We start from the raw sequence: 22,029 nt of genomic DNA, 5'->3' as shown, positions 1-22,029 counted from the left end.
ACACATCTGCTGGGACCTGATGATTGAATTTACTGTATCCAGAGGAGTACTTTATCAGAGTTTACTATAACGAGAGTCTACTGTAGGAGGAAATTTACTTTATATCGCACCAGCAGGATACGTAGGCCAACACTAAAAGTGGAAAGATCTGGCATTCGGAGCCCATAATACATTCAGATTCTGCAGATGTATGTGAGAGACAACAGGTAGACTTGACACAATGAGGAGCAATACATTTACTCAAATCCATCACCAGAAGAACAAGAAGCATTATCCAGATATCCTAACCAAAACACAGCTAGCCTCAAGCCAGTCACTGGCACACCACACATTAATGCAACAAGCAGCATCCTAACCACCATACAACAAAGGTAGGCTGGACGCATCCCATGAGCCAAGGAGCTATACCTCCTGAAATCTGACAGCTGTCTCCGAACGTGAGGGTTCTGTCAGTTGGCGTCAGTGGAGCTGGCTCCTGAATAGCACAGAATGCCTACTGAATTCTACATGGAGGTGTCCAGCCTTGCCACAAGGAAACACTACGGCTCCCAGACCTCCCTCAGGAATAATGGGAAGAGCTACAGGGATGTAGACATCACCTGGAGACCACATCTAGAAGAAGAGACAGAGGACTTACAGGTCAAAACGCTTCTTTCGCCTAGTGTAGATCCGACAGAAAACCGCTGGGCAGCTGCTAACAACCTCTCTCCTCTGACTGCTACAGCCGAGACCCTCAGAGCATCCTACACAGGACCACTTTCATTTGGAAATTAAACCTTCCCAAAGTTTCTGGACACAACGGGCCTCCCAACACACAGACGTCCACTACAAAGAAACCCCCAGCACTCGTTCAACAACCCCGACACACAGGCCACAAGTGGGGAAAAGGGGGCTCCTAACCCCCCACTAATCACAAAAAAAAAACCAAGACCTTGCCAGGCGGAAGCTGGTCGTTATAGCAACAGCAGTCCCACGTTTTACCGGCGGCGAAGGCCACAGCCATACAGAATCTTCCACCACAAAGGGAGAGGAATGAAAGGGCCCCTCGTCTACTGCGGCTCTGCTCGCCGCCCGTCCCCCCAACAGCTCCACATTATAAATAAAGGAATATACCAAAAGCAGCATCAATATTCATACAAATCCCCAGCTTTGTGCGGCAGAAAGATCGCAGAGCGCTCTGCGGCGCCGCCGGGGTCTCACAGGGGGATGGCTGCCGGTCTCCATACAGGAATATAATAATATAGAATAATAATAGTGATACAATTAATAAAAGCAGTGGTGGGCCAGAGAGCTGTCTGCTGTCTTTGTGTGTGGCGGCGGCAGTGGCAGCCCCCCACCCCCAGGACACAGGATAAAGTTTGTGGGGCCGGGGGCAGGGAGGGCCCGTGCAGCCCCCCCTGGAGGGGCCCCTCTCCGCCTCTCCCACATTCTCAGACTGTTTTATTACAATTTTCAGACAAAAGGAAAACAAAAATGGCAGCTGTGAGAGCTGAGAAGTCTGAGAGCAGGCAGGGCCGCCATGTTCTGCAGATCCCCGGCTCCCCGTGCTGGGGGGGCTACAGGGGGCCCCCCTCCACCACCTCCCACATCTGCCCCGCGCCGGGGTAATTGCGCACAGCGCGTGCAGACAGCGGTGACCCAGCGGAAGCCCCCATCCCCCCCCCCCCTTCCTCCTCTCCCGGTACCGAGTATACCGACCTGACATAGAGCGGATCACACCGGTGACTGTGCGGCCTCTTCACTCCTCCTGTACCGGGAGATTCCCCGAGAGTGAGAGAGAGCGAGCGAGCCCCCCTTCCCTCCAATCCAGAGACCCCTCCCCCCCAAATATCTGTCTATACCCTCCCCCTATACTGCTCCCCCTCCCAGCTATACACTATATTATTCTATATTCTACTATATATCCCCCCTTTCCTCCAATCCAGAGACCACTCCCCCCCAAATATCTGTCTATACCCTCCCCCTATACTGCTCCCCCTCCCAGTTATACACTATATTATTCTATATTCTACTATATATCCCCCTTTCCCTAAAATCCAAAGACCCCTCCCACCCAAATATCTGCCTATACCCTCCCCCTATACTGCCCCCCCCCCCTCCTAGCTATATACTATATTTTTCTATATTCTACTATATAGCCCCCTTCCCTCCAATCCAGAGACCCCTCCCCCAAATATCTGTTTATACCCTCCCTCTATACTGCTCCCTCCCAGCTATACACTATATTATTCTATATTCTACTATATATCCCTCCTTCCCTCCAATCCACCTACCCTCCAATCCAGAGACCCCCCCCCCCCCCCCCCTCCCCAAATATCTGTCTATACCCTCCACCTATACTGCTCCCTCCCAGCTATACACTATATTATTCTATATTCTACTATATACCTCCCTTCCCTCCAAACCAGAAACCCCTCCCTCAAATATCTGTCTATACCCTCCACCTATACTGCTCCCCCTCCCATCTATACACTATATTATTCTATATTCTACTATATACCTCCCTTCCCTCCAAACCAGAAACCCCTCCCTCAAATATCTGTCTATACCTTCCCCCTATACTGCTCCCCCCTCCCAGCTATACACTATATTATTCTATATTCTACTATATACCTCCCTTCCCTCCAATCCAGAGACCCCCCCCCCCCAAATATCTGTCTATACCCTCCCCCTATACTGCTCCCCCTCCCAGCTATACACTATATTATTCTATATTCTACTATATACCTCCCTTCCCTCCAATCCAGAGACCCCCCCCCCCCAAATATCTGTCTATACCCTCCCTCTATACTGCTCCCCCTCCCAGCTATACACTATATTATCCAATCCAAAAAAGCTTTATTGGCAGGACCAAATACATTTAACATTGCCAAAGCATTAACATGGAGGGGGGGGGGATAAGGGAAGGGTATAGGGGGTTGGGGTATGTAGTCCTTAGGGTGTGGGGGATGTAAGGGACAATATGGGGGGCTGGGATATACAGTCCATGGAGGGTTTTGGGGGTATACAGTCCATGTGGTATCATGTTCCTCTCAGTTGGTGGCAGGCTGTGACATATCGGGCAGCTATTTGCACGGTTGTTTCCTGTTTCCTCCTCCCCCAGTAGGATGTAGAATTTCCTCTCCTCATCTGTGGAGGTAAAATCCTGGATGTGGGCGGAGAGTCTCTGAAAGTGGGCGGTCCTCACAGGTGCGTATTTGCTGCAGTGTAGCAGGAAGTGGGCCTCATCCTCCAAGACCTCCTGGTCACATTGTCTGCACAGTCTCTCCTCCCGGGGCTTCCATGTCTGTCTGTGCCATGTCTATATTCTACTGTATATCCCCCCTTCCCTCCTCCTATACTGCCCCACCCCCTTCCAGCTATACACTATATTATTCTATATTCTACTATATATCCCCCTTCCCTCCAATCCAGAGACCCCTCCCCCAAATATGTCAATACCCTCCCCCTATACTGCTCCCCCTCCCAGCTATACACTATATTATTCTATATTCTACTATATATCTCCCCTCCCTCCCCTTGTAGTGTATAGGTGATCAGGTGCTCCCTCCCCCTGCAATATAGGTGGCCAGATGCTCCCTTTTAATATACAGGTGGCCAGGTGTTTCTACCCTAACACCCCCCACCCCAACAGCAGCACGCTGCCAGTCACTAACCTCTCCACTCACCTCCAGCGCCAAAGCTTCCACTTCACATGTGACTCCCCAGCATGCTACCAGTGTATCACATGATAGGAAGTGCTGGCTGCAGAGGAAGATACTGGGCGCATATACAGAGTGTAACGATTGTGGAATTCTCTCCGTGATCAGCGCACAGGATGTGCGCTGACACTGCGGAAATCCTCCACAAACGTATAATTTGCGGGAACCCAGCAGAAGGTGCAATGCACCTGTAGAGGGAAATTCCTGTCGGCAGGTGGAGCTGTGGAGTGCAGAGGAACAGCTCCTCTGCCCTACCACACACGCCAGACAGGAATTGTACGAAGGGAAGAAACGCAATCGCAAGAGAGGCGATTGAGAATGAGCACAGAGACAGATTGTATGTGTGTGCACCAAACTAGTCGCCAACCCGCGACGGTGCACACACCACAGCAGATATGAAGTAGGAACACGATCGCGAGAGGTGCGATCTCCAGACGTGACACAAGGCTACAGCAAGGCGGAGCACGAGAGTAGCAAAGGCACAGCAAATCATACAACGAGGAGATAAGGAAAATAACAAACGCTAACTGAACGCGAACACCGCACTCATTCGCAACAGTGCACGCGTTCATGCGCGGTCTCCACGTGATAAGCACAATAGAGACAAGCACGCCTAACTAACCACTGACAGACAAACATGAAACAGAGGACGCTAGCGCTTGCTTAACGGTTACCTCACCGAGCTTCCAGCAAGCGTCCGTAGCAGACAAGACAGACACACGAAAACAGGGACAAGCGAGAGATAGGATCCACAGCACTAGCGAAAAGAGGCCAGTGCGATCCAGGGAGACAGAGAGATGGAGATTAGACGGATCCACAGCACTAGCGCTAGGCGAGTGCGATCCAGGCAAGACAGATAGAGGAGATAGCTGGTAGCAACCGCTGCTCCAGCTATACTCCAAGAACAAAGATCAGAACGACCTCCTGTCGACCACCGCAGGGTTAGGACAATCGCAACAGACAAACAAAACAGATATGCAATCCTAACTGCACTAGGGAACCTGCCGAGTACAGTCCCAGCAATCACTCTAAGCTACTATTCAAACAATGAGCAAGGCTGACACTCTCCAGAGTGTTTCACAGGAAGAATCCTTATGACCAGCAACTTACTGTGGGAAACATAGCTCTTTATAAAGCAAGCCCACAGGGGATGTGGCTAGGCAATCTGCATGACAAACATATGTAAATTCCTCAGGAGCAAGCTGCACAACTGACAAAAGGTCTCTCTTCCAGAGACCTGCAGAATGCAGACCTGAACAGTGGTCAAAAGGCTGCCTGCCCGCGGATCCTCACAGTACCCCCCCCTCCCCCTCTAGGGTCGGATTCCAGACGACCCTCTAACCTGATATTTACAACAGACTCCAACTGAAGACTCATGAAGGTCAGGACAGCCCGACAAGGCCCAATTCCAGAGTCAGTCCAGCCGAAACCGACCTCATCGGAAGCAAACGCCACCGAAACATGCCGATCAGTACTACCAGTCTCAGTATAACACCCATCAGGACTGTGAACGCCAGAGAAGAAGCCATCGACACTCTCCAGACAATACCCACCACCTTCCAAGGAGCGTCCGAAAATACCAAACCTGCCACAATACCTGTTCGAAGTGTCCCTTACAACACAAAAGCCACTGTTGATCTTATCCAGGGTACCAAGCAAACTTTCTCCCGGAATCTCCCAGAACCCTTCGAAGCTCCACAGAGATCCCAAGAGGGCAGAACAATCACCAGGCTCACATGGAGAATTATCAAGAACCCCCATGGAACCAATGACAATTCCGGATTCAGAATTATGAGGACACCCATCAAGATCAAGACTTTCAGGGACCACTTCTGGGCATGCAAGCAGGCAGGCCATATCAGAGCATGTCTCCACCGAGGAAGCATCTGAGCATGCTGGTAACCGAGGCACACTTGGGCTTTCTGGGTCACAGAGCACATTGGGGTACACCAGCATAGGAGAAACCTCAGAACATGTCGGGGAACTGCCAACCTCAGAGCCCGGCACGACAGGACCAAAACCAGCACCGGGCAGAGAATCATCATGAGCAGCGGTCTCAAGCACAGGACCCCCAAAAGAAGGCCCGGACTCAAACCCAGAAATCTCCGTGACAACAATATCATCATTGACCACATATGAGTGAAGCTCCACCAGAGCTGCAAAGGTAGTCAGCACAACAGCAATGCCTACTGAAGTGGGCAGCACCTCAGAAGGACTTGGGGGGCAGGAGACATCTCCTACAAGTTCTGGACCCTTTGGGAGGAACTCGGAGGTCTCCAGGACATCAAACAAGACCTCAGGAACATCATTTTTCAAGTTTTCTGAGAAGGATTCTGAACTATCCATATTACAGGGCAAAACTGGAACTTTATTTTGTGGACAGGGCAGATGTCCCAGGGAAAGTTCCACCATAAACTGAGACTGAATTTCATAATCATGAGCGGAATGTACAGGAATATTTACTGGAACACACACTGACTCCCTAACTTTGATCTCACTGCACCCAAAATTCTGTGTAGCAGTCAAACTAGCTTGCAACTCCAAAACTGCAGAAAAACAGGTGAGTATAGTAGCAATACCTAGACGAGCCTCTAGGGACACTGCAGGGGACTCTAATCAAGGCCATATTAACTCATCCAGAGTACAGGGTGCAGAATCAGCATTTTCCTCAGAATAAGAAAGGGACTCACAAATGTCAGTGTGATTAGGCATCATATTGTTATTCATGGTACAGGGCAGGCTCAGAGAAACTTTTTCTGGACCCAGCAAAGATGCTTCAGAATCAGATTCGCAAAACCGAAGCGCTGTCTCACTCTTAGATTCGGCTAACAATGTCAAATGCGAGGAGTCAGAACGCAAAACTTGCGAATCAAAAATCGCTTCAGGTTGTGAAACTGACGCTTCCATAGCGCAAACCTCTGCGATCTGCGGGGCAGACTGTAAGGCGTTCAGGATAGAAACACTGGAGCAACTGTCACCAGGCAACGGGCCCTTACAGGTGTGAACAGGGTGAGACAAAGACGCATCTGCAGTAGAAATAGCAACAACATCAGGGAAACAGGCATCAGATCGCACAGATTCAAACCACACGCAGTCAGGAGAGAATCCTCCAGGATTCGCACAGGAATCAACCACAGTGGCACACCCCCTCACTTCAGATTGCACAATGTCACGACTCACATGCTTTACCCCAGAAAGGCAGGAACAATCATCCGACAACGATGTCTCTTTATTGGAATCAATTGGTTGGTGTGTGTGTAATTCACCCAAAATCGTCTGCCATACATAAATCATCAGATCCACATCACCCTCATCACATTCATTGGAATCAATCAAAAGGTACATCGAATCGAGACAATCATTCAAGACATCTTCGCTTTTTGCGATGTAAAAATCGCAAAAGGCTTTCCAATCAAAATCAAATTCCTCCATCAAGACCCCAATGTCCCATGAGGCAAATGGAGGTTCAAACAGGCCAGTATCCAGATAATCTCCATATGGGTGGAGTTCAGGAACAAGAACAGATTTTTTAACTGCTTTAATATAGTGGGCGATCCTACCTATAGTAGGATCCACACAAGCTTTGGATTGAGGCAAAAAACCCGGAGACAGATCAACATCATGGTAAACATCATTATCATACTGAATGGTTTTGCACATTTCAGACTTGACAGAAATAAACTTTTTAGTTGTGGTTGCTATGGGCAATGGATCTTTCCGATGGGAAGCCTTTCTAGATTTTTTACGTTTAGACTTAGAGGCTTTGGATGGCTGCTTTTTGGATGAGGATGAGCTGTTAATGCAAATCTTTGCAGGCTGAGAGATTTTGCACTGAGTAGATGGAACAGCTGATTGAGCTGCCGACAACAACTCATTAAGGGGATATGGTAACTGAGGTAGTCTCAGCCAATTATGAATTGTAAAGGCCAAAAATTCCAGGGGTCTTTGACTCAGGGTGGTATGATCTAACACATCATAAGCCCACTTTAACATTTCGCCCCCAAACAGAAGGTAGGCCATTTGGGGTGCCCTGGTAGATACTGGGGTGCATTGGAATTCAGGATTCATCCAAAGTTTAGTATACTCAGACAAAAATTAATCCGCTGTTTCAGGTTCAAGATTTTTAAATCTCTTAAAGGTACAGGAGCCATACTCGACAAAATCATACAAATCGGAAATTCCCTCTACGCTGGGAATTTTGGTTGGGCTGGTCATACTGTAACGATTGTGGAATTCTCTCAGTGATCAGCGCACAGGATGTGTGCTGACACTGCGGAAATCCTCCACAAACGTATAATTTGCGGGAACCCAGCAGAAGGTGCAATGCACCTGTAGAGGGAAATTCCTGTCGGCAGGTGGAGCTGTGGAGTGCAGAGGAACAGCTCCTCTGCCCTACCACACACGCCAGACAGGAATTGTACGAAGGGAAGAAACGCAATCGCAAGAGAGGCGATTGAGAATGAGCACAGAGACAGATTGTATGTGTGTGCACCAAACTAGTCGCCAACCCGCGACGGTGCACACACCACAGCAGATATGAAGTAGGAACACGATCGCGAGAGGTGCGATCGCCAGACGTGACACAAGGCTACAGCAAGGCGGAGCACGAGAGTAGCAAAGGCACAGCAAATCATACAACGAGGAGATAAGGAAAATAACAAACGCTAACTGAACGCGAACACCGCACTCATTCGCAACAGTGCACGCGTTCATGCGCGGTCTCCACGTGATAAGCACAATAGAGACAAGCACGCCTAACTAACCACTGACAGACAAACATGAAACAGAGGACGCGAGCGCTTGCTTAATGGTTACCTCACCGAGCTTCCAGCAAGCGTTCGTAGCTGACAAGACAGACACACGAAAACAGGGACAAGCGAGAGATAGGATCCACAGCACTAGCGAAAAGAGGCCAGTGCGATCCAGGGAGACAGAGAGATGGGGATTAGACGGATCCACAGCACTAGCGCTAGGCGAGTGCGATCCAGGCAAGACAGATAGAGGAGATAGCTGGTAGCAACCGCTGCTCCAGCTATACTCCAAGAACAAAGATCAGAACGACCTCCTGTCGACCACCGCAGGGACAGGAAAATCGCAACAGACAAACAAAACAGATATGCAATCCTAACTGCACTAGGGAACCTGCCGAGTACAGTCCCAGCAATCACTCTAAGCTACTATTCAAACAATGAGCAAGGCTGACACTCTCCAGAGTGTTTCACAGGAAGAATCCTTATGACCAGCAACTTACTGTGGGAAACATAGCTCTTTATAAAGCAAGCCCACAGGGGATGTGGCTAGGCAATCTGCATGACAAACATATGCAAATTCCTCAGCAGCAAGCTGCACAACTGACAAAAGGTCTCTCTTCCAGAGACCTGCAGAATGCAGACCTAAACAGTGGTCAAAAGGCTGCCTGCCTGCGCAGGCAGCCACGCGGATCCTCACACAGAGCAGCAACCCCAGCACTTCCCGCCATGAAGCCTCACTGAGCCAGGGGGGGTGAGGCCATACCACGCGCTCTCAAGCAAAGCATCAGCAGCCAGCCCGGCCAAGACCACCAACACAGGCTGACAAAAGCCCAAATAAAAGGGACTATAGAAATCTGCAAGGAACAATACATAGAGGAATGGAGAAGTGACGTAAAGAATTCCCAGAAACTCACTGTCTACCATTCACTACAGAGGGAGTACACAATGGCTCCATATCTGGAGAGGCTACACAACCACAAAGACAGACAGGTCTTGAGCCTGTACCGTCTGAGTGCCCACAACCTGGAGATAGAGACAAGGTGGCACAGACATGGAAGCACCGGGAGGAGAGACTGTGCAGACAATATGACCAGGGGGTCCTGGAGCATGAGGCCCACTTCCTGCTACACTGCAGCAAATACGTACCTGTGAGGACTGTCCACTTCCAGAAACTATCTGACCACATCCAGAATTTTACCTCCACAGATGAGGTGAGGAAACTCTACATCCTACTGGGGGAGGAGGAAACAACCGTGCAAATAGCTGCCCGATATGTCACAGCCTGCCACCAACTGAGAGGAACATGATACCACATGGACTGTATACCCCAGTATCCCCCTATGGACTATATATCTCAGCCCCCCCATATTGTCCCTTACATCCTCCACATACTAAGGACTACATACCCCAACCCCCTATACCCTTCCCTTATTCCCACAACCCCCTCCCCATGTTTTTGCTTTGCTTTGGCAATGCTAAGTGTATTTGGTCCTGCCAATAAAGCTTTATTCGGATTTGGATACACAGCGGTGGCTGATGACGAAGGGGAAGAGAAAGATTTGGCACTGGAGGCGAGTGGAGAGGTGAGTTACTCTCTCACTGGGCTGGCTATCTCCTCTCTCCTCCATGTGCTGGCTGCTTCACACTAATTGGGGGTGCTACTGGCTAGCTAGGGGGTGCTATAGCACCGGAAAGCACCCCCACCCCATCCCCGCCGAGATTAGATTGTGAGTTGCTTTTAGGATATTCTGTGGCATGACTATGTACTCTGTGAAATGCTACAGAAGATGTCATGGCCATATGAATACATAATAATATTATAGTAGCACATAACACTATGACTATGGTAGGATTAGATTGTGAGCTCCTCTAAGGACAGTCAGTGACATGACTATGTACTCTGTACAATGCTGCAATTCAAGTTAGCAAGTTGTATGTCCCCTGTAGTAAAGGTGGCCATAGATGCTTCCCTCCTCCCTCCCCTTGTAGTATATAGGCGGCCAGATATGTTTCCCCCCTCTATCCCCTTGTAGTATACAGGTGGCCAGGTGCTTCCCCCTCCCTCCACTTGTATAATATAGGTTGCCAGGTGCTCCCCCCCCCTCCACTTGTATTACAGTATGTAGGTGGCCAGAGATGCCCCCCCCCCCTCCTTCTCCTTGTAGTATATAGATGGCCAGGTGCCCCTTGTAGTATACAGGAGGCTAGGTGTTTCTACCCTCCCCCCCATCAGCATCGCTGCCACCAGTCACTCACCTCCAGCGCTGAAGCTTACTCTTCCACTTCATCATCTGTCACCACTGTTTATGTGTCTCTGCAACCAGCGTCTCTTACATGTTACTCACCAACACGTTACCGGCAAATCACATGATTGGAAATGCCGGCTGCAGAGACAGATACACAGCAGCGGCTGTTGATGAAGGGGAAGAGGAAGCGTCAGCGCTGGAGGCGAGTGGAGAGGTGAGTGACTCTCTCACTGAGCTGGCTGTCTCCTTTCTCTACCGTGTGCTGGTTGCCCTACACTCTATGGAGGTGCTCTGGGGGTGCTATTAGTCAACTAGGGGGTGCTAAAGCACCTGAAAGTCCTCTCTCCCCCCTGGCGCCGCGCCTGCCCCCTACCCTCCAATCCACAGACCCCTCCCCCCAAATATCTGTCTATACCCTCCCCCTCCCAGCTATACACTATATTAATATATATTATACTATACATCTTCCCCTCCAATCCAGAGACCTCCCCCCCAAATATCTGTCTATACCCTCCCTCTATACTGCCCCCCTCCCAGCTATACACTATATTATTATATGTTCTACCATACACACACACCCACACCCCCCTTCCCTCCAATCCAGAGACCTCTCCCCCCAAATATCTATACTGCCCCCCCCCCCCCCCCCCCAAGCTGTATACTATATTATTCTGTGTTCTACTATAAAACCCCCTCTTCCCTCCAGTCCAGAGACCCTTTGTGACGCCGATCTTGGCAATACCGAAGAAATCGTGAATGCATCATGTTTCAATCACAGAGTCACAAGCAGCTAGAGCTGACAGTTAAAAAAAAACATTCTCTGCTATGCCAGGCCAAATTGCAGAGGTAATTAGGTCTTATCACGATCCTCCTGGAAAGCACAGCACCCTGTTGACAAACTCGTAAATCAAGGTTGACAGGAATCGTAAAAGTACACCTTCACTAGCCTGGTAGTCTTCAAAACCCCAGGTTTTTTTTTAAAGGGGCCCATACACCTAACGATTTTCCCGCCGATATACAGCAGATTCGATCACTGTGATCGAATCTGCTGTGAAATCGTTGCGCAAACGCTGGCAGAACGATCGATTTCCGTCCGAAATCAATCGTTCCCATCAATTCCCGTCGAGCCGTCCGTGCGGAAGATTTTGTTCGATCGCCGGCGGGTCGGGAGTGCGACGATAGCGGCGTTCGAATGCCCGACGACCGACGCTAGCGGCAATACATTACCTGCTCCGCCAGCGCAAATCCCCTGGTCTCCTCTGTCTTCTTCACTGTCTTCTTCTTCCTCTGGTCTCCGCTGTCTTTTAATCAATGCCAGTTGCCTGGCAGCCCTGCTGGCATGACTTGATGGTGTCATGTGGGCTGCTGCTAGGGCTTACATTCGGGGATGTCTTATATTTCAAGCATGCTAGGAATTCCTGCTAGGGCTTATACTCAGGGGAAGTCTTACTTTAGGGGAAACACGGTATATATATCTCAGAAATGCAGCTGCAGAAATGCAGCATATCCTATAATATATCACTGTATAGCCCCTATCAGCCCCATATTACTAAATATTACCTCATTAATACACCATATCCTATAGAATATTACTGTATAGCCTTTCCCAGCCCCATATTATCTCAGGAATGCACCACATCCTATAGAATATCACTGTATATATCCTCCCCCAGACCCATATTACTATATATATGACCTCAGATATGCAGCATATCCTATAGAACATCACTGTATATCCCCTCCCTGCCCCATATTACTATATATATACAGGATCTTCTCAAAAAATTAGCATATTGTGATAAAGTTCATTATTTTCTGTAATGTACTGATAAACATTAGACTTTCATATATTTTAGATTCAAATACACACAACTGAAGTAGTTCAAGCCTTTTATTGTTTTAATATTGATGATTTTGGCATACAGCTCATGAAAACCCAAATTTCCTATCTCAAAAAATTAGCATATTTCATCCGACCAATAAAAGAAAAGTGTTTTTAAAACAAAAAAAGTCAACCTTCAAATAATTATGTTCAGTTATGCACTCAATACTTGGTCAGGAATCCTTTTGCAGAAATGACTGCTTCAATGCGGCGTGGCATGGAGGCAATCAGCCTGTGGCACTGCTCAGGTGTTATGGAGGCCCAGGATGCTTCGATAGCGGACTTAAGCTCATCCAGCGTGTTGGTCTTGCGTCTCTCAACTTTCTCTTCACAATATCCCACAGATTTTTTGAGGGGTTCAGGTCAGGAGAGTTGGCAGGCCAATTGAGCACAGTAAGGGCCTGTTCACACTATATGCGTTCCTAGCCGTTTTCAGGGAACGCGTACTGGTACCAAAAACGCATAGAAACGGCTCCTAATGCTTTTGAATGGGCTAGTTCACATGTATGCGTATGAGACGCATACGTTTCTCATCCGCATTGCTGCACGCAGTTCTGTGCGATACGCATAGAAACGGACGCAATGAAAGTCTATGGACGCGTATCAAAAACGCGTACTATTGCGTTTTTAGCGTCCGTTTTCCTCTGCGGTTCCCATAATTCTTTTTTTTTCCCTGGGTCACGTGTTTGTGCAAAACGCAATAGAAAACGCATTCAAACGCAAGAAAAACGCATGCGTTTTTCAACTTGCGTTTCTTTGAATTTTTATGCGTTCTACAAACGCAGCAAGTATGAACAGGCCCTAATACCATGGTCAGTAAACCATTTACCAGTGGTTTTGGCACTGTGAGCAGGTGCCAGGTCGTGCTGAAAAATGAAATCTTCATCTCCATAAAGCTTTTTAGCAGATGGAAGCATGAAGTGTTCCAAAATCTCCTGATAGCTAGCTGCATTGACCCTGCCCTTGATAAAACACAGTGGACCAACACCAGCAGCTGACATGGCACCCCAGACCATCACTGACTGTGGGTACTTGACACTGGACTTCAGGCATTTTGGCATTTCCCTCTCCCCAGTCTTCCTCCAGACTCTGGCACCTTGATTTCCGAATGACATGTAAAAGTTGCTTTCATCCGAAAAAAAGTACTTTGGACCACTGAGCAACAGTCCAGTGCTGCTTCTCTGTAGCCCAGGTCAGGCGCTTCTGCCGCTGTTTCTGGTTCAAAAATGGGTTCATGCTTCCATCTGCTGAAAAGCTTTCTGGAGATGAAGATTTCATTTTTCAGCACGACCTAGGCGTTGGGCGAACACCTAGATGTTCGGGTTCGCGAACGTTCGCCGAACATCGCCGCGATGTTCGGGTGTTCGCGCCGAACTCCGAACATAATGGAAGTCAATGGGGACCCGAACTTTCGTGCTTTGTAAAGCTTCCTTACATGCTACATACCCCAAATTAGCAGGGTATGTGCACCTTAGGAGTGGGTACAAGAGGGAAAAAAATATTTGAAAAAGAGCTTATAGTTTTTGAGAAAATTGATTGTAAAGTTTCAAAGGAAAAACTGTCTTAAAATGTGGAAAATGTCATGTTTCTTTGCACAGGTAACATGCTTTTTGTCTCCATGCAGTCATACATGTAATACAGAGAAGAGGTTCCAGGAAAAGGGACCGGTAACGCTAACCCAGCACCAGCAGCAGAACACGTGATGGAACAGGAGGAGGCGCAGGAGGAGAAGGCCACGCTTTGTGAGACACAACAACCCAGGCCTTGCATGAGGACAAGAAGCGTGCGGATAGCATGCTTTGTACCGCCATGCAGTCATAAATGTAATAAAGATAAGTGGTTCAATAAACAGGGACCACGCGGCAACGCTAACCCAGCAGCAGCAGACGTGATGGAACAGGAGGAGGCGCAGGAGGAGAAGGCCACGCTTTGTGAGACACAACAACCCAGGCCTTGCATGAGGACAAGAAGCGTGCGGATAGCATGCTTTGTACCGCCATGCAGTCATAAATGTAATAAAGATAAGTGGTTCAATAAACAGGGACCACGCGGCAACGCTAACCCAGCAGCAGCAGACGTGATGGAACAGGAGGAGGCGCAGGAGGAGAAGGCAACGCTTTGTGAGACACAACAACCCAGGCCTTGCATGAGGACAAGAAGCGTGCGGATAGCATGCTTTGTACCGCCATGCAGTCATAAATGTAATAAAGATAAGTGGTTCAATAAACAGGGACCACGCGGCAACGCTAACCCAGCAGCAGCAGACGTGATGGAACAGGAGGAGGCGCAGGAGGAGAAGGCCATGCTTTTTGAGACACAACAACCCAGGCCTTGCATGAGGACAAAAAGCGTGCGGATATAGCAGCAATGCTTTTTGCCACCATGCAGTCATAAATGTAATACAGATATGAGGTTCAATAAACAGGGACCGGAAACGCTACACCATCCCAGATGTTCATTGGTCATGTTACTTGGTTGGGGTCCTGGAGTGTTGCGTAGTCATTTCCAATCCAGGATTGATTCATTTTAATTTGAGTCAGACGGTCTGCATTTTCTGTGGAGAGGCGGATACGCCGATCTGTGACGATGCCTCCGGCAGCACTGAAACAGCGTTCCGACATAACGCTGGCTGCCGGGCAAGCCAGCACCTCTATTGCGTACATTGCCAGTTCGTGCCAGGTGTCTAGCTTCGATACCCAATAGTTGAAGGGTGCAGATGGATTGTTCGACACAGCTACGTCATCTGACATGTAGTCCTTGACCATCTTCTCCAGGCGATCGGTGTTGGAGGTGGATCTGCACGCTTGCTGTTCAGTGGGCTGCTGCTGCATGGGTGTCAGAAAATTTTCCCACTCCAAGGACACTGCCGATACCATTCCCTTTTGGGCACTAGCTGCGGCTTGCGTTGTTTGCTGCCCTCCTGGTCGTCCTGGGTTTGCGGAAGTCAGTCTGTCGGCGTACAACTGGCTAGAGGAGGGGGAGGATGTCAATCTCCTCTCTAAAGTCTCCACAAGGGCCTGCTGGTATTCTTCCATTTTGACCTGTCTGACTCTTTCTTCAAGCAGTTTTGGAACATTGTGTTTGTACCGTGGATCCAGAAGGGTATAAACCCAGTAATTGGTGTTGTCCAGAATGCGCACAATGCGTGGGTCACGTTCAATGCAGTCTAGCATGAATTGAGCCATGTGTGCCAGAGTCCTACCAGAATCCTCATCATCCTCTTGTGAGCGTTGTGATAGTTGTTGTGATGCATCATAGTCGTCACCTTCCTCCTGGTCTGCTTCTGCTGACCATTCGCGCTGAATTGTGGAAGTCCAACGTGCACCGCTCTGGCCCTCGTCAGTGGTGGCATGAAATTCCTGCTCCAACTCCAGCTGTTCCTCCTCCTCTTCTTCGTCATAGCTGCTGGGGCCAGCGTTCCCTGAGGCGGATGGCCTGATGTTGGTACCATCACGCTGATCGTTTTCTCCTTCAGATTCCCCCAGTTGCATCATGACAGCTGTTTCCTTGATTTTCAACATTGACCTCTTCAGTAAACACAGCAGTGGTATGGTAATGCTGACTGAAGAGTTGTCACTGCTCACAAGCAACGTGGATTGCTCAAAATTTTGGAGGACTTGGCAGAGGTCCAACATGTTGGCCCAATCGGATCCACAGAAGCTTGGCAGCTGTCCGGATGCGCCTCGGTACTGCGCCGTCATGTACTGGACCACTGCACTCTTCTGCTCACAAAAGCGGGCTAGCATGTGCAGCGTAGAATTCCAGCGCGTAGGGACATCACACAGCAAGCGATGGTGGGGGAGATTGAAGCGCTCCTGCATCTTGGCGAGTGCCCCCGAAGCAGTACTGGAATTTCTACAATGTTTGGCCACTCGACGCACCTTCAACAGAAGATCGGCCACGCCTGGGTATGTCCTCAGGAACCGCTGAACTACTAGGTTCATCACGTGCGCCAGGCAAGGGATGTGTGTCAGCTTAGCCAACCTTAAAGCGCGAATGAGATTACTCCCATTATCACACACAACCATGCCCGGTTTCAGGTCCAGCCAGGGGCGTAGGAATAGGCCCTGCAGCCCCTGCGCCCGCGGGGGGGCCCGGCCCCCCCCCGCGGGGGGGCCCGGCCCCCCCCTGGGGCCCGCTCGGGGCCGTTTTGTGGGTGCTGGAGGGGTGGCAGCATGAGGGGAAAGCCTTGCCCACAGTCGGCGGGGAGAGGGGTAGTTCCCCCCTCTCCCTCACCTCGGGGCTCTCCCCTCTGCGCTCCCCTCCAGCTCGTAAGTGTCTGTGGGGCTGTGGTGGGCAGCGAGCGGCGGACAGATACATGCCTGCTTCCGTGCGTTCCATCGGAGACTTCTCCCTCTAGCGGCTGACGTCACTTCCGGAAGTGACGTCAGCCGCTAGAGGGAGAAGTCTCCGATGGAACGCACGGAAGCAGGTATGTATCTATTCGCCGCTCGCTGCCCACCACAGCCCCACAGACACTTACGAGCTGGAGGGGAGCGCAGAGGGGAGAGCCCCGAGGTGAGGGAGAGGGGGGAACTACCCCTCTCCCCGCCGACTGTGGGCAAGGCTTTCCCCTCATGCTGCCACCCCTCCAGCCACCACAAAACGGCCGCGAGCGGGCCCCGGGGGGGGGGGGGGCCCGCTCAGAAAATCTGCAGGGGGGCCCGGTGGGGCCTAGTTACGCCCCTGGGTCCAGCGGTGCCAGCCTCAAATCCGTCTGTTCCTTTATTCCCTTCCAAATTTCCTCCCCTGTGTGCTGCTTATCCCCAAGGCAGATCAGCTTCAGCAACGCTTGCTGACGCATGCCAACAGCTGTGCTGCACTGCTTCCACGATCCTACTGCTGCTGGGTTAGCGTTTCCGGATGAGGTACAGCTTTGAGATGCGTTGGAGGAGAAGGAGTCAGAGAGGTAGGTGCTGCTGTTGTTATCCAGTGGGAGGGACGGCGGTGCAGCTGTTTGCGGTGTGGGCAACACCCGCGCCGTAGCAGGTGAGGAATCGCTGCCAGGCTCCACAAGGTTCACCCAGTGCGCGGTAAGGGAGATGTATCGACCCTGGCCGAACGCACTCGTCCAGGTGTCAGTGGTGAGGTGAACCTTGCAGGCAACGGCATTCTTCAAGCTTCGGGTTATTTTGCTGACCACGTGCTCATGCAACTCAGGCACTGCAGAGCGCGCAAAGTGGTAGCGGCTGGGAACCACGTAACGTGGGATGGCCACTGACATCATGCCCTTGAAGCTGTTTGTCTCCACCACTCGATATGGCAGCATTTCGCAGGCCAGAAGCTTGGCTATGCTGGCTGTTATTGCCACGGCCCGGGGGTCATTTGCTGGCAATTTCCTCTTGCGCTCAAACATCTCCGACACAGACAACTGAACCGTAGCGCTGCACACGGAAGGGCTGTTGGTTGTTGTGTTTGATGAACACTGGGAGACCTCAAGAGCACTACTCCGGAAAGTGACAGTGTCAGCGTCGTCTGATGTTTGTGAATGTTGTGAACCACGCAATGGCTGGGCTACTGCTGCTGCTGAGGCGGGTCTGGTGGTGAGTCTGGTGAACCCAAGGGAGGCAGTGTTGCTGGTACCCTGTCCTGCCGCGTTTGCCCACAGAGTGGGATGTTTGGATAGCATGTGGCGGCTCATGCTGGTGGTGGAGAGGTTGTTAATACTTTTCCCCCTGCTCAGGCGGGTCTTGCACACCTTGCAAATCGCCATGGTAACATCCTCAGTGCAGTCTTCAAAGAAAGCCCAGACTTTGGAGCACCTGCCTCCTTGCTGGCGATTTCTGTTTGCTCCTCTTTTGCCTCTCACTTGAACTTCCACGCTTGTGGTGCCTGAAATTGCGCGCCGCCTACCTTGTGGCACAAGGCGAACTCATGCAGCAGTGGGTTCTTCAACAGACTCATCTGTGCTGCTGCTACGACGGCGATGTTCTCGTTCACAAACAAAATCTGGGTCTCTGTCCACATTGTCCATACCCTCCTCTTCCATCTCCTGAAACTCGTCATATGTCATTGTGGGGGGCCGCCGCCGTGGAGTAGAGCTACCCAGAACAACCTCTGCGCAGCTCACTCCAACGTCGTCTTCCAGATCTTGTCGGCCGACCTCCTGCAATTGCAACCCCTCCTGCCCAACTTGCTCTGGGATTTGGGTTTCCGAGTCCTCCTCGGACTCGCCTTGTATTTCAGTGCGCGGTGCATTTCCCACAGTTAATGGTTGTGAATCCGGGCACAACATTTCTGGCTGTTCCTCCATTGACCTTTGAAAGGTGGAAGTTTGTTGGGCTGGGAATAGCTCCTGCGAATACCCCATTGTGTCCTGAGGTAATTCATCGGACTGGTTATCTGGCAGTTGTGTGCGTGGTGTCGCTGCCGGTTGTGTCAGCTTTGTGCCCATTGGCTCCTTGTAACTGGCTGAGGACTCGGACCTCGTGCGTGATGTGCTGGTGCTGCTTAACCCACTGCTGGACGCTTGAGAGGTCATCCAAGTAATTATCTGGTCCTGTTCTTTTGGATTTATGAGGGTTGTTGTCCTGGACAACATGGGCGGTATTGAGTGGGTTTTCTTGGGTGCTCCCCTGTGGCCTGTACGTGAACCGTCAGGGGAAACACCTCTTCCCTTGCCCCTCCCTCTTTCACCGGATTTCTTCCTCATTTCACTTATCCTTACAGTACACGCTGACTGGCAGCAGTACAGTGGCAGTACAGAAATGCTATACAGTACCACTATTCCCAGCAGCGACACAGAGCACAATGCTATACAGTGGCGGGTGAGCGGTGTACTACTATTCCCAGCAGACACAGAGTGGCAGTAAACAGAATGCTATATAGTGTGGCTGAGCGAGGTACACAGAGTGGCAGTAAACAGAATGCTATATAGTGTGGCTGAGCGAGCGGAGTACTACTATTCCCAGCAGACACAGAACAGTAAACAGAATGCTATATAGTGTGGCTGAGCGAGGTACACAGAGTGGCAGTAAACAGAATGCTATATAGTGTGGCTGAGCGAGCGGTGTACTACTATTCCCAGCAGACACAGAACAGTAAACAGAATGCTATATAGTGTGGCTGAGCGAGGTACACAGAGTGGCAGTAAACAGAATGCTATATAGTGTGGCTGAGCGAGCGGTGTACTACTATTCCCAGCAGACACAGAACAGTAAACAGAATGCTATATAGTGTGGCTGAGCGAGGTACACAGAGTGGCAGTAAACAGAATGCTATATAGTGTGGCTGAGCGAGCGGTGTACTACTATTCCCAGCAGACACAGAACAGTAAACAGAATGCTATATAGTGTGGCTGAGAGGTGTACCACTATTCCCAGCAGCGACACAGAGCACAATACTATACAGTGGCGGGTGAGCGGTGTACCACTATTCCCAGCAGCGACACAGAGCACAATGCTATACAGTGGCGAGTGAGCGGTGTACCACTATTCCCAGCAGCGACACAGAGCACAATGCTATACAGTGGCGGGTGAGCGGTGTACCACTATTCCCAGAAGACACAGAGTGGCAGTAAACAGAATGCTATATAGTGTGGCTGAGCGAGCGGTGTACTACTATTCCCAGCAGACACAGAACAGTAAACAGAATGCTATATAGTGTGGCTGAGCGAGGTACACAGAGTGGCAGTAAACAGAATGCTGAGCGAGCGGTGTACTACTATTCCCAGCAGCGACACAATGACTGGGGGGACCCTGGCTAGCGTGGCTGGAGCGCGAACTACCCTGCCTGCCTACCCAAAGCTAAACCCACAGACAAATGGCGGGAATATGACGTTGTTCGGGTATTTATTTACCCGAACCACGTGACAGTTCGGCCAATCAGAGCGCGTTCGGGTCCGAACCACGTGACCCGTTCGGCCAATCACAGCGCTAGCCGAACGTTCGGGGAACGTTCGGCCATGCGCTCTTAGTTCGGCCATGCGGCCGAACGGTTTGGCCGAACACCATCAGGTGTTCGGCCGAACTCGAACATCACCCGAACAGGGTGATGTTCTGCAGAACCCGAACAGTGGCGAACACTGTTCGCCCAACACTAGACCTGGCACCTGCTCACAGTGCCAAAGCCACTGGTAAATGGTTTACTGACCATGGTATTACTGTGCTCAATTGGCCTGCCAACTCTCCTGACCTGTACCCCATAGAGAATCTGTGGGATATTGTGAAGAGAAAGTTGAGAGATGCAAGACCCAACACTCTGGATGAGCTTAAGGCCGCTATCGAAGCATCCTGGGCCTCCATAACACCTGAGCAGTACCACAGGCTGATTGCTTCCATGCCACGCCGCATTGAAGCAGTCATTTCTGCAAAAGGATTCCTGACCAAGTATTGAGTGCATAACTGAACATAATTATTTGAAGGTTGACTTTTTTTGTTTTAAAAACACTTTTCTTTTATTGGTCGGATGAAATATGCTAATTTTTTGAGATAGGAAATTTGGGTTTTCATGAGCTGTATGCATGCCAAAATCATCAATATTAAAACAATAAAAGGCTTGAACTACTTCAGTTGTGTGTATTTGAATCTAAAATATATGAAAGTCTAATGTTTATCAGTACATTACAGAAAATAATGAACTTTATCACAATATGCTAATTTTTTGAGAAGATCCTGTATATATATATATATATATATATATATATATATATACTCAGAAATGCAGCATATCCTATAGAATAATACTGTATAGCCCCTCCCAGACACAATATTACTATATGTCACCTCATTTGTACACCATATGCAATAGAATATCACTGTATATCCCCTCCCAGCTCCATATTGCCATATATTACCTCAGAAATGCACCCTATCCTATAGAATATCACCGTATAGCCCCATATTACCTCAGAAATGCACCCTATCCTATAGAATATCACTGTATAGCCCCTCCCAGCCCCATATTACCTCAGAAATGCACCCTATCCTATAGAATATCACCGTATAGCCCCTCCCAGCCCCATATTACCTCAGGAATGTACCATATCCTATAGAATATCACTGTAAGGCCCCTCCCAGCTCCATAGTACCTCAGAAATGCAGCATATCCTATAGAATATCACCGTATAGCCCCTACTAGCCCCGTATTACCTCAGGAATGCACCATATCCTATAGAATATGACTGTATACCCCCCCCCCCCCCAATCTTACTTTGTATTACCTCAGGATTGTACCATATCCTGTAGAATATCACTGTATATCCCCTCCCTGCCCCAATATTACTACATATTACCCCAGGAATGCACATTGTGGAGGTCCTCCCCACCTGTCTAGCTGGAGGTTGGTCATGTGATATTCTGTGTGGAGCTCCTCTCCCTTTATATAGCTGGAGGCTTGTTGTGTGATCTCCTGAGTGAAGCTCCTCCTTCTGTCTCTAGCTGGAGGCTGGTCATGTGATCTCCTGTGTGGTGTTTCTCCTTCCCTGTCTAGGTGGAGGCTGGTCATGTGAT

General features: G+C 49.8%; 1 protein-coding gene across 4 annotated transcripts in view; it reads right to left on the bottom strand.

Annotated features, from left to right (window-relative positions):
- ZNF362 (zinc finger protein 362) overlaps window positions 1–21,989 on the bottom strand; it is an 89,644-nt gene extending 67,655 nt beyond the window's left edge. For 2 of the 4 annotated variants that reach the window (XM_068241604.1, XM_068241605.1), the window contains exon 1: window positions 932–1,300. In XM_068241604.1, the coding sequence (XP_068097705.1) occupies window positions 932–1,125 (194 nt within the window). In that variant the 5' untranslated portion in view covers window positions 1,126–1,300. Of the gene's footprint in view, window positions 1–931; window positions 1,301–1,698; window positions 1,795–21,845 lie in introns of those variants that run through there. The other 2 variants (XM_068241606.1, XM_068241607.1) reach the window with 2 other exon arrangements.
- Between the last annotated feature and the right edge of the window lie 40 nt (window positions 21,990–22,029).

This window comes from Hyperolius riggenbachi, chromosome 6, assembly GCF_040937935.1.
Source record: "Hyperolius riggenbachi isolate aHypRig1 chromosome 6, aHypRig1.pri, whole genome shotgun sequence".
NCBI lineage: Eukaryota > Metazoa > Chordata > Amphibia > Anura > Hyperoliidae > Hyperolius > Hyperolius riggenbachi.
The sequence above is the reverse complement of the archived record's forward strand: the minus strand, read 5'-3'. Positions and strand labels throughout refer to the sequence as shown.